This window comes from Limulus polyphemus, unplaced genomic scaffold, assembly GCF_000517525.1.
Source record: "Limulus polyphemus unplaced genomic scaffold, Limulus_polyphemus-2.1.2 Scaffold2388, whole genome shotgun sequence".
Lineage (NCBI taxonomy): Eukaryota > Metazoa > Arthropoda > Merostomata > Xiphosura > Limulidae > Limulus > Limulus polyphemus.
In genome coordinates, this window is record NW_013667998.1 from 133,073 (window position 1) to 149,387 (window position 16,315).

General features: G+C 34.3%; 1 protein-coding gene across 1 annotated transcript in view; it reads right to left on the reverse strand.

Moving 5' to 3' along the window:
• Positions 1-16,315, reverse strand: part of LOC111087620 — a 47,517-nt gene that overhangs the window by 1,403 nt on the left and 29,799 nt on the right. Inside the window, exon 2 of the mRNA XM_022394896.1 lies at positions 2,191-2,378. Coding sequence (XP_022250604.1) covers positions 2,191-2,378 — 188 coding nt within the window. The remainder of the gene's footprint in view (positions 1-2,190; positions 2,379-16,315) is intronic.

Here is a 16,315-nt window from a genome sequence, read left to right on the forward strand (position 1 = left end):
CCTAAATAAAATGTTTTTAATTGTATACCAGTTTAACTTTGAATATTATTTATGATTTTAGCTTGTTAAGTTTGAGTTTAATTAAAGTTTAAAAAATACCGTAAGATGTTTGACGCATCTAATTTTAAGAGCTTCATTTCTGTATCTATGGAGGAGAATAAAAAACTGCAATGTAAAAAATGAAAAATATTAATATTTACATATTACTTTTCTGTTCTTTTATAACCAAGAAATTTGCTGCTTTGACATTTGGCTTATTTATAAGTGGGAACAGTTTATCATCTTAATAGATTTAATATCATATTCATAATATTCTAATTTAAGTGCTTAAAAACGAGAAAAAAAATTATTCACTTTACTATGATTATGAAATAAATATTTAAGCTAAATATTATTTAGTAGCCTGTTCTGTGTATTTTAACTACAGGCTAGTAAATCTGTTGAGTACATAGACTAATTGTGCAGTACAGAAAGTGTTCAAGGCTCTTTTGATTTACCAATATATAATGAAATATGGACACTACTCATGTTTGATAACTGTAATTGTGAAGAAATAGGTTTGAACAATGTAAATAATAGCAAGGAATGTCTTTTTTTTCCCTGAAAATGTCCACACTGGTTAGTTTGTTGAGGTTAAAAGAAAACCTGGTAAGAGTTCCATATGGCACCCCCACTCAATTTTTAAAAAAAAGTCATCAAAGTAATATTTATGTATTAATAAATCATATTAATAGTATGATCTGATAATTTTAATACATTATTATACCACTTACTTCATTAATTAGATGTACAATTTTCTTGGGGATAAACTTTACAAATGTCTTATATAAAGGCATCAAAAAGGCTACTTTTATCAGAATATAATGTTCTCCACATGTATTCACACAAATGCTTGTCAAAGCCATGCCCCAATTTTTCTAATACGCCCCTTAAAATAAACCCTTTTCAGAATCTTTTTTATCCAAGCAATTCTACAATTTTTGGGTGGGGGTGCCATATGGAACTCTTTCCGTTTGTTGAATACAGCTCAGAATATGTATTTTATTATAACACAAGCGAGACAAATACAAAGAATTGTCTTTAATAGTTGATACCTTTACAATTTTCGCTACTTTTGAGTGTTTCGTATGAGAAACACCTTTAACGTTAATATAAGCCCAGAAGAATAAATATACACCAGTACTGTACACATATTTGCTTCTTTCAAATATTGAAAACCGAAGAGATGGATTCTTGTAACTTCAACTCAAACAAATCTCTGGTAATTTAAATTAGTCTGAAATAACTGTTTAATACTCTAATAATAATCATTTAAATTTTTTGTTCTGACGTTCTTCTATAATATAAAACATTTTGTTATATTATACACTCGTGTTGGTGGCCTACAGTGCCTACAAAAAACGAAATAAAGTAAAAAACAAAACAAAAAAGGCATGGTTGAATAAATATTTTATCTCTCTCTAATGTATGACTGCTCGTCGTCTTTAATTAAGCAGTGATAGGCTAGAGGGAAGGCAGCTAGTCAACACCACCCACCACCAGCTCTTGGGCTCCTCTTTTACCAATAAACAGTGGAATTAACTGTCTTATTGTGTAGGACATATTTGAGAGGCATAACTTCAGTAGGATAACATGTTTTGTCTTATAACACAAGCCTACGAATTTAAACTTCATAAAAGTTGTTTTGGTTTCAATAAGGATTTTCTATAATACAGCTACGCAAATTTCGAAAATAATATTCACATTTTTTCTATCATGTAAGGATTTTTTACAATTTGGGAAGAAAAAATCTGTACAAAAATCTGTACGTGATGGAGAAAAAATGGATATCATTTTCGATTCAGCATAGAGGAATTCCTGTAGGACGCGTAAAAATTTCAAGACAATAAAACCATCGCAGGCGTGTGTAATTTGAGATTATGCATACCAATCTACAAAGTATTATCTGAATACTATCACGCTTGCAAAAAAAAAATACCTGGAAAACTGAAATTAACTCTCTGCATAACTAATTTGTTATGCGGTGCTTTTGAACGATTTAAAAAAAATCAAGTTTTAAGAAAAGAGCTTCAAAAATGTAATATGAAATACCTGTTATTTTCTTTTCGGATTTATACCAAACAGTACATAAATGGTTCTTTATTCCTGTTTATTTAGACGACGAGTTTTATTAGTTGATTTCACACCTACCTTAGGAAGCGTTGAAGTAGAAGCTCCAAACGATAACGTTGGTAAACAGTATTTGCCTCGAAACGGAATAGAGCTCTTTCCGTCTACTGGAAGAATAGCTGTTGTCTTCACGCATTCCGAATAATAGCCCAGAAAAACCACACTTCCCTGAAGTATGCCGCTAGAGGGCTTTCCGAGAGCATCGATCACTGAAAATAATATTGCGTTTAGAAATGTTTATCAGTAAAATGTGTTTATCATGCTGTTTCTAATGAGAACTAAAACTATGTACATACATAACTTATTGAGATTAGCCGAATCATGACTTTCAGAACAGCTATGCTAGTTTCCATTGTAGAAAACAGAAATATTAATATATGCAACTTTTAGTCGTACCTGTAAACAACAGAATGACGTAGGTTATGACGTACAACAGTGCAATTTTATATTAAACAAACAAGATGATCCAAATTTGCTTATTTTTCATTAACACTTGGTGCATACACCGAGTATATTTTATGTTCTTATGTAAACTACTTGCTGAGGCTCCAGTTTAAAAATTTAATTTAATTTCAGTTTGTCCCCCAATAGGTCAATGGTAAATTTGCGAGATTCTACCAGTAAACTACTTGTCAAAGCTCCAATTTCAAATTTTAATTTCGTTTCTGTTTATCCCCCAATAGGTCAATGGTAAGTTTGCGAGATTCGATTCCCCGCGGTGGGCAGAGTGTACATAGGCCCATTGTGCAGAATTGCACTGAAAGAACAGCAACAACTTTCTGCTTTGAAAACTATTTATCCTAGACTATTGTTTAATAAGAAAACAACTGTCGTACTTATTCAATAAACTGTATATTCTGATTCAATTAAAAAAAAAACATTCAAAAAGAAAGTTTAATCAAAATATGTCTTTTCCTCTTTCTTCAACTCCCCAAGAATGTCAACATTTTAAGAATTAATATCAACTTGCGATCAAAGCAAACTAGCCACATAGATCATAACTAAACATATTAACCCGAAGAAACGTAACTAGGTATACTGTTCTTATGTTCTTACTGATAAAAACTGGAATGCACTGTTTCAGCAGTTGGATACTCTTGCTTTTAACAATATTTTCAGTAATATTTTACGAGATTCGATCACTTTAGGAGATTTAGGTTGGTCTTAAATTCATATGCTAAGCTACCAATCCAATGCCACCTTTTTGAAACGATAGAAAATAAAATTATTCAGCTGTGTATATCATCAGTTAATTTTAATTTTATAATTCAAATACTAACTGTAGGCTAAATAGCATCTCAACCACTGCTATGCCTATTATATCCAATCCGGCCTGAAGAGCCTCGGTATTGTTAGCAAGTCCTCCTCGGTACGGGATATAGATATGGTGTGATTAATATAATATTATACATTGTTCTTCACATTCATTCAGCAGCTATTATACAGTAGAACTTTGATTAACGGGCACCACGCTATTAAGGACAAACCTTTTCAGTCTCTTTCTTTTTCCTACTATTTGTAACCAAAATAAGACTTGTAAATAAGGGAACTTAATAATAAACGTATCTAGGGAAGGGATAGATTGCGTTGAAGAAGACACGCAACACATTTGAAGAAATTCACTTTAAAGAAAAATTAACAAGTTTTGAATTAAAAAGAAGTTACTGAATGTTAACATTTTTCAGTAGCTGCCAACATCTCTGTTTTGATTTGTAAAAGAATGAAAATAAACATTTATATTATAACTGTGTAAATAACTTGTGTTTAACCTACAAAAACTAAAACCTTCAAGTAACGAATGAAAAAAAGTACAATACAGAAATATGCTACAGTTTATCAGACCTTGGAGTCCATTCTATAAAAAAAATCTAATTTATTTTGCATTCCCAAACATTAAACAAATACATATTTATTGCCCTTGCTACAAATAATGCAATGTCTAAAAATTTTAATTGGTAAATCTCTGAAATACGTTAAAAAACATTTAAACAAGTACTGTCCTATTGTAATATCCTCAAGCTCACTGATAACCTTAAAGAAAGGGATAGTAACCATAAATAACAGAAGGAACTGTAGGAAATGTATTGTGGAATTAAAACTGAAATTTTGGCTTGGTCGAGTTGAAGGAAAGAGACTGGATACAATATTGAAGAAAGCAGAAAACCGATATTTATTCATTACAGAAAAACAAAGCAGAAGCATCAGACAGCAGTTCGAAAGTACAGAATGAAAGGTTGGAATTATCTATATATATCATAGAAATATTTCTGTATATTCTAGACTGAGAGAGCATGGCATGATATGCACAAAAACAAAAATATCATACATTGTCCACGTACAACCAGTAAACTATTTGTTAAGCCTTCAGATTCAAATCTTAGTTTAGCTTATAATGTCTACTGTTCATGTTACTGGTCATCCCATTTGTGAAAATAAGGATAGCATCAAGGCAGTAGGTAAAATATCAAAACTCTGTCTCCAGCAACATCAACCATAGGAAAGACCAAACATATCCAGGTGGGACACACTTCTTGACTATGTGTAACTATCACATGAAATTAGGACATTAATGTACAAGGTAGACTTCCCGGGTTTGAGATTTCACATGTGCTCCAAAAGCAAGTGCAGCTAGAAGAAGCACATTACTAGAAAACATGCTACTTTCTCAAGAACCACACCCTCTTCACTCTTTTCATTAGGGTTGTCCTCAAGCAATTTTTAAGATTAAAACCAAATTTTTTTATAAAAAAATTAAAAATCGCTAATCAGCTAGGTTCCTATAGTACCATATTTCTTGCGCCTGTAAAACCCCTTGATGTCCTTCCACTATGTTTCACGTGATTAATTAATTGACGGTCATTGGCCGCATAAGTGTCTTATGGGCCGAAGTTGAAAGGTCATGGGTCAAAGAAGGAAGTGGGTATAACTCAAGAAACGGCTCTTCTTATCAACCTTATGTTGACTGTTGGAGTAGAAACTGCAACTCAGTTTATGTATTGTTGCAATTGTGGTGGCCATTTTTTTCATTGCATTCCTCCAAAGAGAGCGCTAGCGCACTCTCTAAGATATATAAGACGTTTGTGTGCCCTTTGCTCCTGTGCCTTCTCCCCCACACAGGGTGTATGTTGTGTTATAGAAAGTTAATATTGTTTTGTGTGTTTAAGGACGTGGCGCCATCTATGAATGTAGTTAATGTTAACTTACGTCAAAGATAATAAATACTCAATAACAGCATAAATGGGGAATGGAGGAAGCTGCGAATCACCATTAACACGCCCTTTGTTCCAAACCATCATCCCACAAATTTTGGTTGAGACTGGCCCAGCAACCTAAGAGTAGCTAGATAATGGACAAACAGACAAACATAAATATTTTGTGCTTTATATATATGTATATGTGATGAAAATACAGGGACAAATCCTCAGTGCACACAAAATAAAACACTTTTAACATTCATTGTTATAAAACGACGCTGTCACATTACCGATCTCCCAAACAATTTGCAGTAAAAACTAAAGGTATTTTATGGAAAACCTCATTAACAAGTTACAACATAAAATAATGTTAAAAAAGAAGGGCTTTATATGTGCAATTGTATATATATATATATATATATCACCAAATTGCGATTACAATAATATAAACACACTTTAAGCTATGAACCTCAACTATTTAAAAAACAAAACGCCCTAAACAAGATGCATACGAATATATATATATATATACATAAAAAATTCAAAACACCTTTTAATCAAAATATAGTATACACATAAATATAAGGTAAATTAAACTTGATAACATTCCTTTCATTAAAATCCGAATAGGTATGTGCTATATTTTCATACAAAAACTTTGGTCAAAAACAGATATTTTAAAAGAACTACATATAAGTAGTAGTGATGGCGCACATGTACTTGACATCTAACACCACAATCGCCATCATGACCTGCACTAGCTCATAAACTGAACGGGACTGGAATCATGAACTCTTCACAATACAGAGGTGATATGACTTCGTGTCATCCTGACCTGTGATGTCACATACTCTGGTAATGCCAAGGTGGCGGTCTCCATTAGCAGAAGCATGATGTCACATCCAATGGCAGTCTTCTATGGGCGTAGCCATATTGGATGGACATGAGAGGATAATATCCTCTGAGGCTAGGAAGTAACATGTCATCACAGGTGGATAGTTCTGTAGAGTGCCTTCGGAGAGTGCCCCTGACCTTGGAATCGACCAACGTTGACGTGTCTCAGCCTGCAAGTACGTCACAATGATGATTTGTTTTCTTAATTTCTTCCAAAGCTACTCCACATCTATCTGCCTAGCAATCCATAACTTAGAATTGATTGACTAGAAGGATGGCAGCTAGTCAACACCATGCACAGCCAACTCTTAGACTACTCTTTAGCAACGAAAAGTAGGATTAACTGTCACATTATAACGTCCCCGCGACTGAAAGGACAAGTATATTTGGTGACAGGATTCGAACTCGTGACCCGTAGATCGCGAGTCAATCGCCTAAACTACTAGGCCTTACTAAACCTACATCATAAGGAACTGTTTAAATATTAGATCTGCATTATCATTATTGTCATATTTATTCTGTATAGTTTTACTTCAATATCCATTTATTTAATAATAAGCAAATTGTTTGAATAAGTGAAGTTAATATTTTGTTTCATTAAGTTTGTTGTAATTTGATTATTTTTATACATAGTTCATGCTTTACTCATATGATTATTCATTTATTAATTGAACTTATAATCTACATAGAGGAATATTTCCCATATTGATATTCAAACATGATATCAAATGTTCAGCTACCATATCTGCTACAGAATATACTACCATGTTGACCAACTGTTAAACTTCCACTTATTTGGTGAAGTAAATTATAATGAACAGCAAATATAGATTACATTTGTCAGTTATAGTGCAGGACAAACTATATCTAAGGTAATTCTCTTGATGCCAGAATTTCCTTAATGCTGCTAGTTTTCCTCTGTGTATGCACATGATATAATGTCTACACCATCACTCATGTGGTAAAAATGCTCTTACACACATACAATAGTGCATGACACTTTCCAGAGCTCTCTTGTCCTTGCATTATACAAAGTCTAAATTAACTCACACATTAGAACTCTTGGAACTACTAGCTGCATCATAGGTTTGCTGCCACGTCTCAGTGGATTATAATAATGATACAATATGCCATCACACACTCATAACTGGCTATGAAGTGCCATATGTTATACAATCATCAATACCACATTTGCTAGTTTGTGATAGTTGTGATTTGATTTGCTGCATGGCAAATAACACACAAGCTATAACTGGATTCTTCTTATGCTCTTTCCAAAGTTCGAGACTGGTCATTCGTGGTGTCCATCCAAACACAGAATTGTCTACACTTGTATGGTTCATCACCACTGCTGTTCGAATTGCTTTGACCACTGCACAGTGTTCAATATTTAAAAATATTAATTAAAGTACATGATACCACAGGCTGGTGAGATAATCTGTTGATTCAGTCAACTTTGTACAATTAGGATATACTTTGCAGCATAATTATCCAATGTGCAGTCACAATTTCAGTATTTTTGAAGCTCAAAAGTCATTTCAGTAACACATTGTTAACTCAACTGATGAACTCCCAATCATACAAGTAGCATCAATATTGCTTGACATATGCTAAAACAGTATCATAGTTCAATAGCAGTTAGCATAATACACACAGTTACATGCTGTATAGTCTTGTTTGTGGTATTACAGTCATTACAAAGATAAGTCAACACTTGTGCCTCAACCAAAGTATGATTAAAGAACTGTGATACAGCTTTACATTTCTTGCCCACTCAAAGCACATATCAGCCTTAGTTAGTGCAGATTATGGTGTAAATGGTCTTGGAGAAAATGACTGCAAAGGTTTGCAAATTACAATGTGAAACTTTGGAATGTATGAGCTTCTCATTTAATTCCAGGGTGTGATCTATATAGGATCCATTCTCACTCATTATATGGCCTAGAAATTTCATGTCTATGCATATGGTTTCCTGGTTTCAGTTTCAAGCTTACATTCATGAGGCATAGTGACACTAGTCACAGGTTCTCAGCTCTGACATGAAATGTGTGCCAATGACTAATACGTCATCCATGCATATGAGATATCTCTCACATTGCAGTTTTCTAAGTGTAAACTCTATCAGCATCTCAAAAGTGACAGGCATATTCCACAGACCAAATAGTATGAAAAGCTTCACACTGTTATTCTCGAGTGTCTGTTACTAGATTCGTCCATTTAACGTTCCTAAAGAACACTGGTATTTCTTTATTTTTCTGAGAATTACCATTGGACATTACCAAATGCTCTCTGAAGACTGCATTATCCTATCCTTCAACATTTTCTCAATTGCAGCACTGGCAATACTTCTGGTGATCCAAATATGCCTATGTAGAAATTGTTTTATCAAATGCACATCATCTGTATCTATGTTATGATAAGCGAGTCTTTTCTAGTGCAGTTGGACATCTGGTCCCGCAAATACATTAGAACAATTCACTGTGTTAATGTTTTTATTTTGAGTTCAGATTAGTAGCACAATCCCCATCTGGAAACTGGGTATTAATTCTTGGACACAATACAGTGGTTGTGAAACTAATTGCTTAGCTTAATTGTGCACTTCTTCTGTTCCAAAGCCATTGACCATTCCAGCTATGAGCTGAATAACCAAGTGCCCAAGATTACATACTAGCAATGGTATAGCACCAGCATTCAGACAAATTACTGTTTGAACAAGTGCAGTCCCTGATTTCTAGATAGAAAATAGTATGTTTAATATTTTGTGTGTTGGTTTTTACCATTACAGAAATTGGTGACAATGCAGTTATTGGCATCTTTTGTTCACTGTGTAAGACCACTTGCGCTTTGACAATATCCATTTACTTCTCAACATATAGGCCTACAGTTTACTGTTTATGGACCCAGTCTGGTTGCCACTGGATAGCTTTGCTGTAGAATTGCAGTTAATCTGTTTCATAAGCAAAACTGACTGATAAATTCCATAGTATGTCCATCTCTAAGATACTAATGCTTGAGACAAGACTGGAGACAACTAACTTTATTCCATACATTACATTGTTAAGATTAAATCAAGACATTTTATTCCACTCATGTATAGCTTGCCAACATTTGTGAGAACAAGCTGGGTTAAACGGCTAAAGTGTTGGCTTTTTTTGTTGATCACCTGATGCATTATAAAGTTGAGAAAAGTCCTCAATGTTCCAGCACCTAATATAAACTCGACTTCATGCTCATTTCACATTAATGGCGCATGTTGTGATTCCAAGACCATAGCTAGTCACTTGCTCAGGCTCTGATAGTTTAACCTGGCTGAAGCAGTTGCAGCCTTAGCTTGCAATAAACTTTCCTACACCTATTGTGCTGCTGGTCTATATGGTACTCATGTCTGGTGGTCCAGTCTCGTGACAGACAAGATATGGACATTCACATAACTAGTGACTATGTAAGCTACAGTTGAAACCTCCCAATTCTCATTACTACTGTGGTGTACTCATAGCAAATGGATCTGGGAAGGCTCTGTTTTTCCATGAGGAACCATGGTGGCTGTATCATGACAATCTGTAGAATCAAGTAGTTAAGCATCCAAAGGTTCTACGGCATCAAACACTGGTCTATCTAAACACAACATAAGGAATTAAATAATTTGGAATGCTTGAAGAAGTAATCCAATTCTTTTTCACCATCTCCTTAAATAGTGTTGAATTTGCCTGATTCATATCCCCAGCATGATTAAACGATGATGCAAAGAGATATCTGCTACCAGCTTCTCTACCTTTGTGCAGCTGAGATAATGTTAATGTCCAAGGGTAACCTCTGTCTTCTTCATAAATCCCATGGTATGTATTAATAAGCGTTGTCGTCATATTCTGCACTGATCTCAGCTGGAAAAGCTTTTGCCCGATATAAGGTCCTGTTAAATTATATTAACTCATTGACTGCTGTTCTTGACCATTGTATGATACCTTGCATCCAACTTCGGCCACCAATTGCATCTCACCATTCTTTTTGTTCATTGATGACCCAAACCAGCACTTGACAATGTCTGAGCTAGTTAGTGAGTCCCTTCGCTTGGAATTCCATAGAGACCCCTTCAGGACGTTCATGTGCTCATTGTCGCTATAACTCAACTTTATGCTCTTGCATTCAGGAGTCCACCAACAGATGTTTCATAACAATAGGTTTCATCTAATTACCTATCAGCTCTCAGACCAGAGAATAGACAGAGAACATGGACATAACTCTCACTATAGCCAGCAAAACCTACTGACTTTAAAATGCCTCTCTTAATCCGTGTTACATCTTCTGCTTGTGTCCTAGCCTCAATTGTAGCTTTTTCCTTCCAACCATAAGTTCTGTTTTGTTCTCAAAAAGTACCCTTCCACGTTGATCACGTTTTTACAAACTTTATAGTACCACAAAGTCAATTAGAAAAGAAGCATGTTCAAAATAAACTCCACAAAAAACAAAACCTTTAGTTGTGAAAATGAAATACAGGGAATAATTGTGAACACAGAAAGTTAAGGAAATACCAATAAACACAAGTTTCTAAATAAACCATAATCCTAATTTATACTGCACAATATGAATGTAAATGATAGGTTTCTAACTTACTGGCTAGCTTAAATGTTTACTTGAAGACTGTATCTGTCTACTTTGGTAGAAATCAGGATCACTATATGTGTGTACCAGACAAAGAAAGAAATCAACAGAGATCCATAATCCACTAGATAATCCATTGGACTCCTAGTGCGGTATCCCACAATCCTTAGATTGTCTATGAGAATGATCATTCGAAATAAATGTATTGAGAAAAGCTAAATTTACAACTAACTCCTACTGATTTGTTCAAGTTATAGTATCATCCCTTAGAATACATATGACCTCACTACAGAAGAACATGACACAGAAATAAGGCTAAGGGGCTAAGTAAGTATAATCATATGAAGTGAGCACTATAGTATCTAACTTCTAAGAGGATTAGGGAAAGTTTATGACCGTCTTACATCAAGCTTACAAGAATCTGTTAACCATATGCAGAAAAACCTCAACCAAAATTTAGAAAAAGTTAGGTACCTGAATATATGTGACTAATGATATATTCTATACTGGCTTTGGAATGTTAAAATAAGCTGATATTTCCAACATCACACTTGCACTGTATGTTCAGAACGCTAAGGTAATATGACTATATCATCATTAGAAAAAAGTATCAGGTTTAACATTTAAGTTCTTAAAAGCATTTTAATGAACCAGACAAATTAAAACTAGTGTTCAGGCTATTCTCTTCTCCGACATACTTGTGAAGTAATCTGACTGCAAACTTTAGAATTTTAGCATTTGGTTTGCTTAAACATGGTTTTGGAAATTAGCATCTATTAAGTAGAAAATTGTCAAGATGTATATGTATTGTCTAAGATTGAACTCGCTCCTTCACAGGAGCTTGTTACAATGGAAAATATGGTGTTAGCAGTTGGGTAATTTCATGACAATCACGATGAATAATGGATGAAGTTCCTTTGAGGGAGTATAGAACATGGAAAATGGTTATTAGAAAATGTTAATAACCGTCTGCATACAAAGTTCAAAAATACATTTTTGAATTCTTAACGTCGTTTGCTGAAATACAGAAGTTTAAAGCTTCTGGTTAGGCATGTTATGAAGTTCATAGAAATATAAAAGCTTCAAAAACACATGGCTCATTATGTTATGTGGTTGATGTGATGTTCAGAAACGGGTCTCTAAGTATGTAATGAAAACACATGGTTGATAGTACTTAACTGATAGAAATGCAACAGTTTGAACAACATATTTCCGAAAGAATACAGAAGCAGGGTTGAGTATTGACAGGGTTGACAGTAGTATCATAACACATGTTTGAGTATAACGAAGCTTCTAAAACACGTTGTTGAGTATGTAATGTAGTAAATAGAAAAACTCAAGTTGTAAAAACAAGTACCGTAGTTTTCGGAATATAAGACGCACCCTTATTTTGAAGACAATGTTTTGGGGAAAATTTTACTATACTAGCTTTACTAACTACATCACTATAATTTATTTTTTATTATTTAGGGAGCATTATAAATAGTTATGTTTTAAAAGAAAAAAAAACTACTATTGTTATAAGTAACACATTCAATTGAACTAAACTATGCATGTCTATTTAAATACATTTGCACATGGCTTGTGTATATCGTATATATACATATATATATTATTCATACCTTCGGTGTATAGGACACAAGCAGATTATACACCGAAAAATACGGTAACTGGGTGTGGTATACTCTGCATTGACAGAAAATTTCAAGTTTCAAGAATGCATGTTTCAGTATATATAGTAAAAGAAATACATTTGTTTCAAGAACATCTTAAAATTTGAGTTCATCACAAAATTCTCATTAAATAGAAATCTGGTGATTATGCCAGCCAAGTAAAATATGCTAAATTCGAAAAATAGCATTATCGTTGTGGAAGAGCCTGTATTCACCGGGATGGATATGCAGCATTATAAGTTGACAACAGTATTCGGGTATCACTCTGGGCGTTATTCGCCCTTCTAAAAGGATAAAAAGGTTCAACCGGTCCACAAGAATTTTCCTTTACACCATTTATTGGGGCAACACATATTGGATTAGATGCTTCGAATGTTTTTCTCTATATTTTTATTCTGTCGACGGCTTTTTTCTATTTCTTCTAGCGGTACGATTTTGGAAATTGTCAAATCTTAATAACTATCCAAGGAATATGTCAAATGTGATAAAATTTGGCTCTTGTTGTATTATCGTCAGTCTATCCCCAGCAATTGGTTGACAAATATTTTCATAGTGATAGACGTTTTCTTTTTCAAATATCTGTTGTTTTATAGTGTCTAATGACAGATATCTTTAAATAGTCGGTCAAAAAGACGATATTTGATATCGAGGCTCCTACTAAATGGGCAATTGTTATCACAACCTTCTGAAAATACAAATAACTCGCCCCAGTGACTCAGTGGTATTTCTGCGGATTTACAACACTAAAAACCTGGTTTCGATACCCGTGGTGGATACAGCACAGAAAGCTCATTGTGTAGCTTTGTGCTTAATTACAAACAAACAAACAAAGAAACCCTGCTCATATCCAATGTTTTGCAGACTGACCATGATATTACTATAATTCTGTATGTATATGACCATATTATCATTGTATTTTACATATACGCGAATGTTTTACAAAAGTGCACGGAGTCTTAATAAATTGGTCAGTTAGTGTATGTAGGAGCTTTATTTCTGTTTGCTATATTAGATCTTTGTTATCGTAACATTAACCATTGATACGCAGGATGTAGGCGTTCAAAACCAACATATTAGTGATAAATGTACTTAGAGTATTTTTCTCGACTTTCGCCTAAGTTAAATTCAGCTTATGTCATACCCTAAAATATTCCAAGTGACCTTTGAAAAGCAGGATGTTGATGACGTGACGTGTAACGAAGTATGCAATCTATTCAGTTACAAAACTCGTCTTTTATTTTTTTTTCATTACATATGCCATGATCTTCCGTTAAAGCGTAAATAGCCTGTTTTCTACGGGAGGGAAATAGTTATTGTTAATTCGAATGTTTGTTTTCTTTTATGGTGGTGCCCCCCAGTGGCACAGCGGTATGTCTGCAGAGTTATACTGCTAAAAACCGGGTTTCGATACCCGTGATGGGCAGAGCACAGACAGCCCATTTTGTAGATTTGTGTTAAATTACAAACAAACAAACAAACTTGATGGTGGTATGCATAGAATTAATCTATGTTCTTGCAATTTTTCAATACCGAGATCAACCCTTCACCCCACAACCCCATAAAAAACAAAAACAACAAAATATGATAATAGAAGTTTTCCTCGGTCTGTTTAATTGGCGAGGATTCACAGCAAGTTCAATATTTGAGGACACAGGAAATCACATGATAACTACTACGACATAAAACGTTACGTTAAAAGAAAAATAAGAAACAGTTTAAGTTCAATGGACACTTAAGTCCATGAAACACTTATGACCATCCCGTCACTGAACATCCTCACTCTATTAGCCGGGCGGGGTAGGGGGGGGGTATAACGTGACGGTCAACCACACTATTTTCAGTGGCTCAGCAATCAGTGGAAGGTTTAAAACGCTAAAAACTAGGTTTCGATAGTCGTGATGGGCATAGCACATATAGCCTATTGTGTAACTTCGTGTTTAACAACATACAAATATAAACCAAGAACAATTTAGGCCAAACGTAAACCTATCCTAGATCTCTGGCAACAGACGGCTGCCTGCGTCAAGGTATCTAGCTTGCTCTTTCTTCTTTGTACACTATTAACTTGCGTCGAATTTGAAAAACAAAATGTAATTTCCATGTATGATCTCGCCAAGAAAGTTTTGTTAACTTGATATTTCTCCGAAACTATTCACCACTTAGCAGGAATTGAAAAAAAAAATCAAACCACTGTGTCATTGTGTAGCTTTCCTGTTCTTTTTTCATTATTAAACAAGGCTTAACACCATTACATTCTCTCCAAAAATGTTATAGCTCGGTGCATTAGTATAAACTAATTTTATTTGTTTTTACTTTGATCTTGAATGTAATTATCCCTCACAATGGATGTCAACGGTTTTCACATTTAGAAAGTAAACTAGACACCTAAACCCCTGAAAAACTGCGATCATACACATATAAAATTAACCAATCGAAGCTTGAAAAACCATTTAGCTTAAAGAACTCAAAATACTAATGTATGGAAAATGTTAATTAGACTCTATAAATAATATACTCAGCTACAGATGAATGGACGTTATGGAAAAAGGAGGCATTTATAATTCGAAATATAAGACCGATGCTGAACAACCAGCTATTAACACCAACTTCATCTTAAAATGTGATAAACTTATCATGCCTGGTACGAGAAAAGAGTGAAAATTTTAAAAACACAATAACAATCTCATAAGAACTACATTTAAAATCGTGTTAAATATGCATTATCGAATATAAATCTTACTTAGTGAATCGTATTGTGGGTGATGTACAAGAACGATTGGATCATTCTGTTGATTCACTTTATAAATTATCTAAAAAGTCAAAGACCACACGTAAATAAATCAACAGCATAGAAGAGATTTTATCTATGCTCATAAAATTATAAGAACATTTTAGGCTAGAAAGTTTCACAAACTGTTCTGAAAGTATTTTATTTAAAGTAAAATTAATAACGTAAATTAACAAATGGTCAGCTGATTAATGTGTTTGTTTTTCTTAATGTACTATTCAACCTAAACAACATATCGTAAAAATAAATACAACTTGATCTACTGTTTACACCGGACACCTTTAAACGTTCAAGTTAATTTCATTCCCTAAGACTGACTCAAATGATTCAGAAGCAAGAGGCCTAAAAGTTCAAAACAGGAGAAAAATCAAAAATCTCAGTCAGTTCTCCCATCGACGCCAGACCAGGAGCAATGAACCGCGTGAGTACATATTGCATGGGGAGTCACAGCACCTTTGTATTCAAGTGATGTTATTGCGCTATATAAGGTGGTGATAGAGCCAATGTACGAGATGTACTGTTTCGTGTCTGTAAAACAGGCAGCATTAGTTCCAACAGAGAATGAAGTGTTGTTCTGAACTTATGAACAGTCAGCTATGCAGCTTGCCACTGCCAGAAAAGGGTGCACACCAAGGTTCTGTGATGACATCAGGTGGATGAATACTATGATCAGCATTGAAGCCTTTTCACACTTGCTGACAAATTAACTTCTGGATGCATTGGAAAGTGTCCAGTGGTTTAGATAAGAATTCCAGATACTGGTAAGCCAAACTGGATGCCAAAAAAATATCTAAAACTGCTTTAAGCTCTAGGAATGGTTTGTACAAGTTTAGTGTCATACAATGAAGTCTGTGTATTGCACCCACAATTTTAGATAGGCCAATGGAGCTCACACTGAAGGAGATGCAATTGGCAAAGATGTCTGGTCTATGTCAATGATGTTTGGCTGTACACTCAGTTCTGATGCAGAAACTCTGTTGTAGTACTTCAGTGGATAA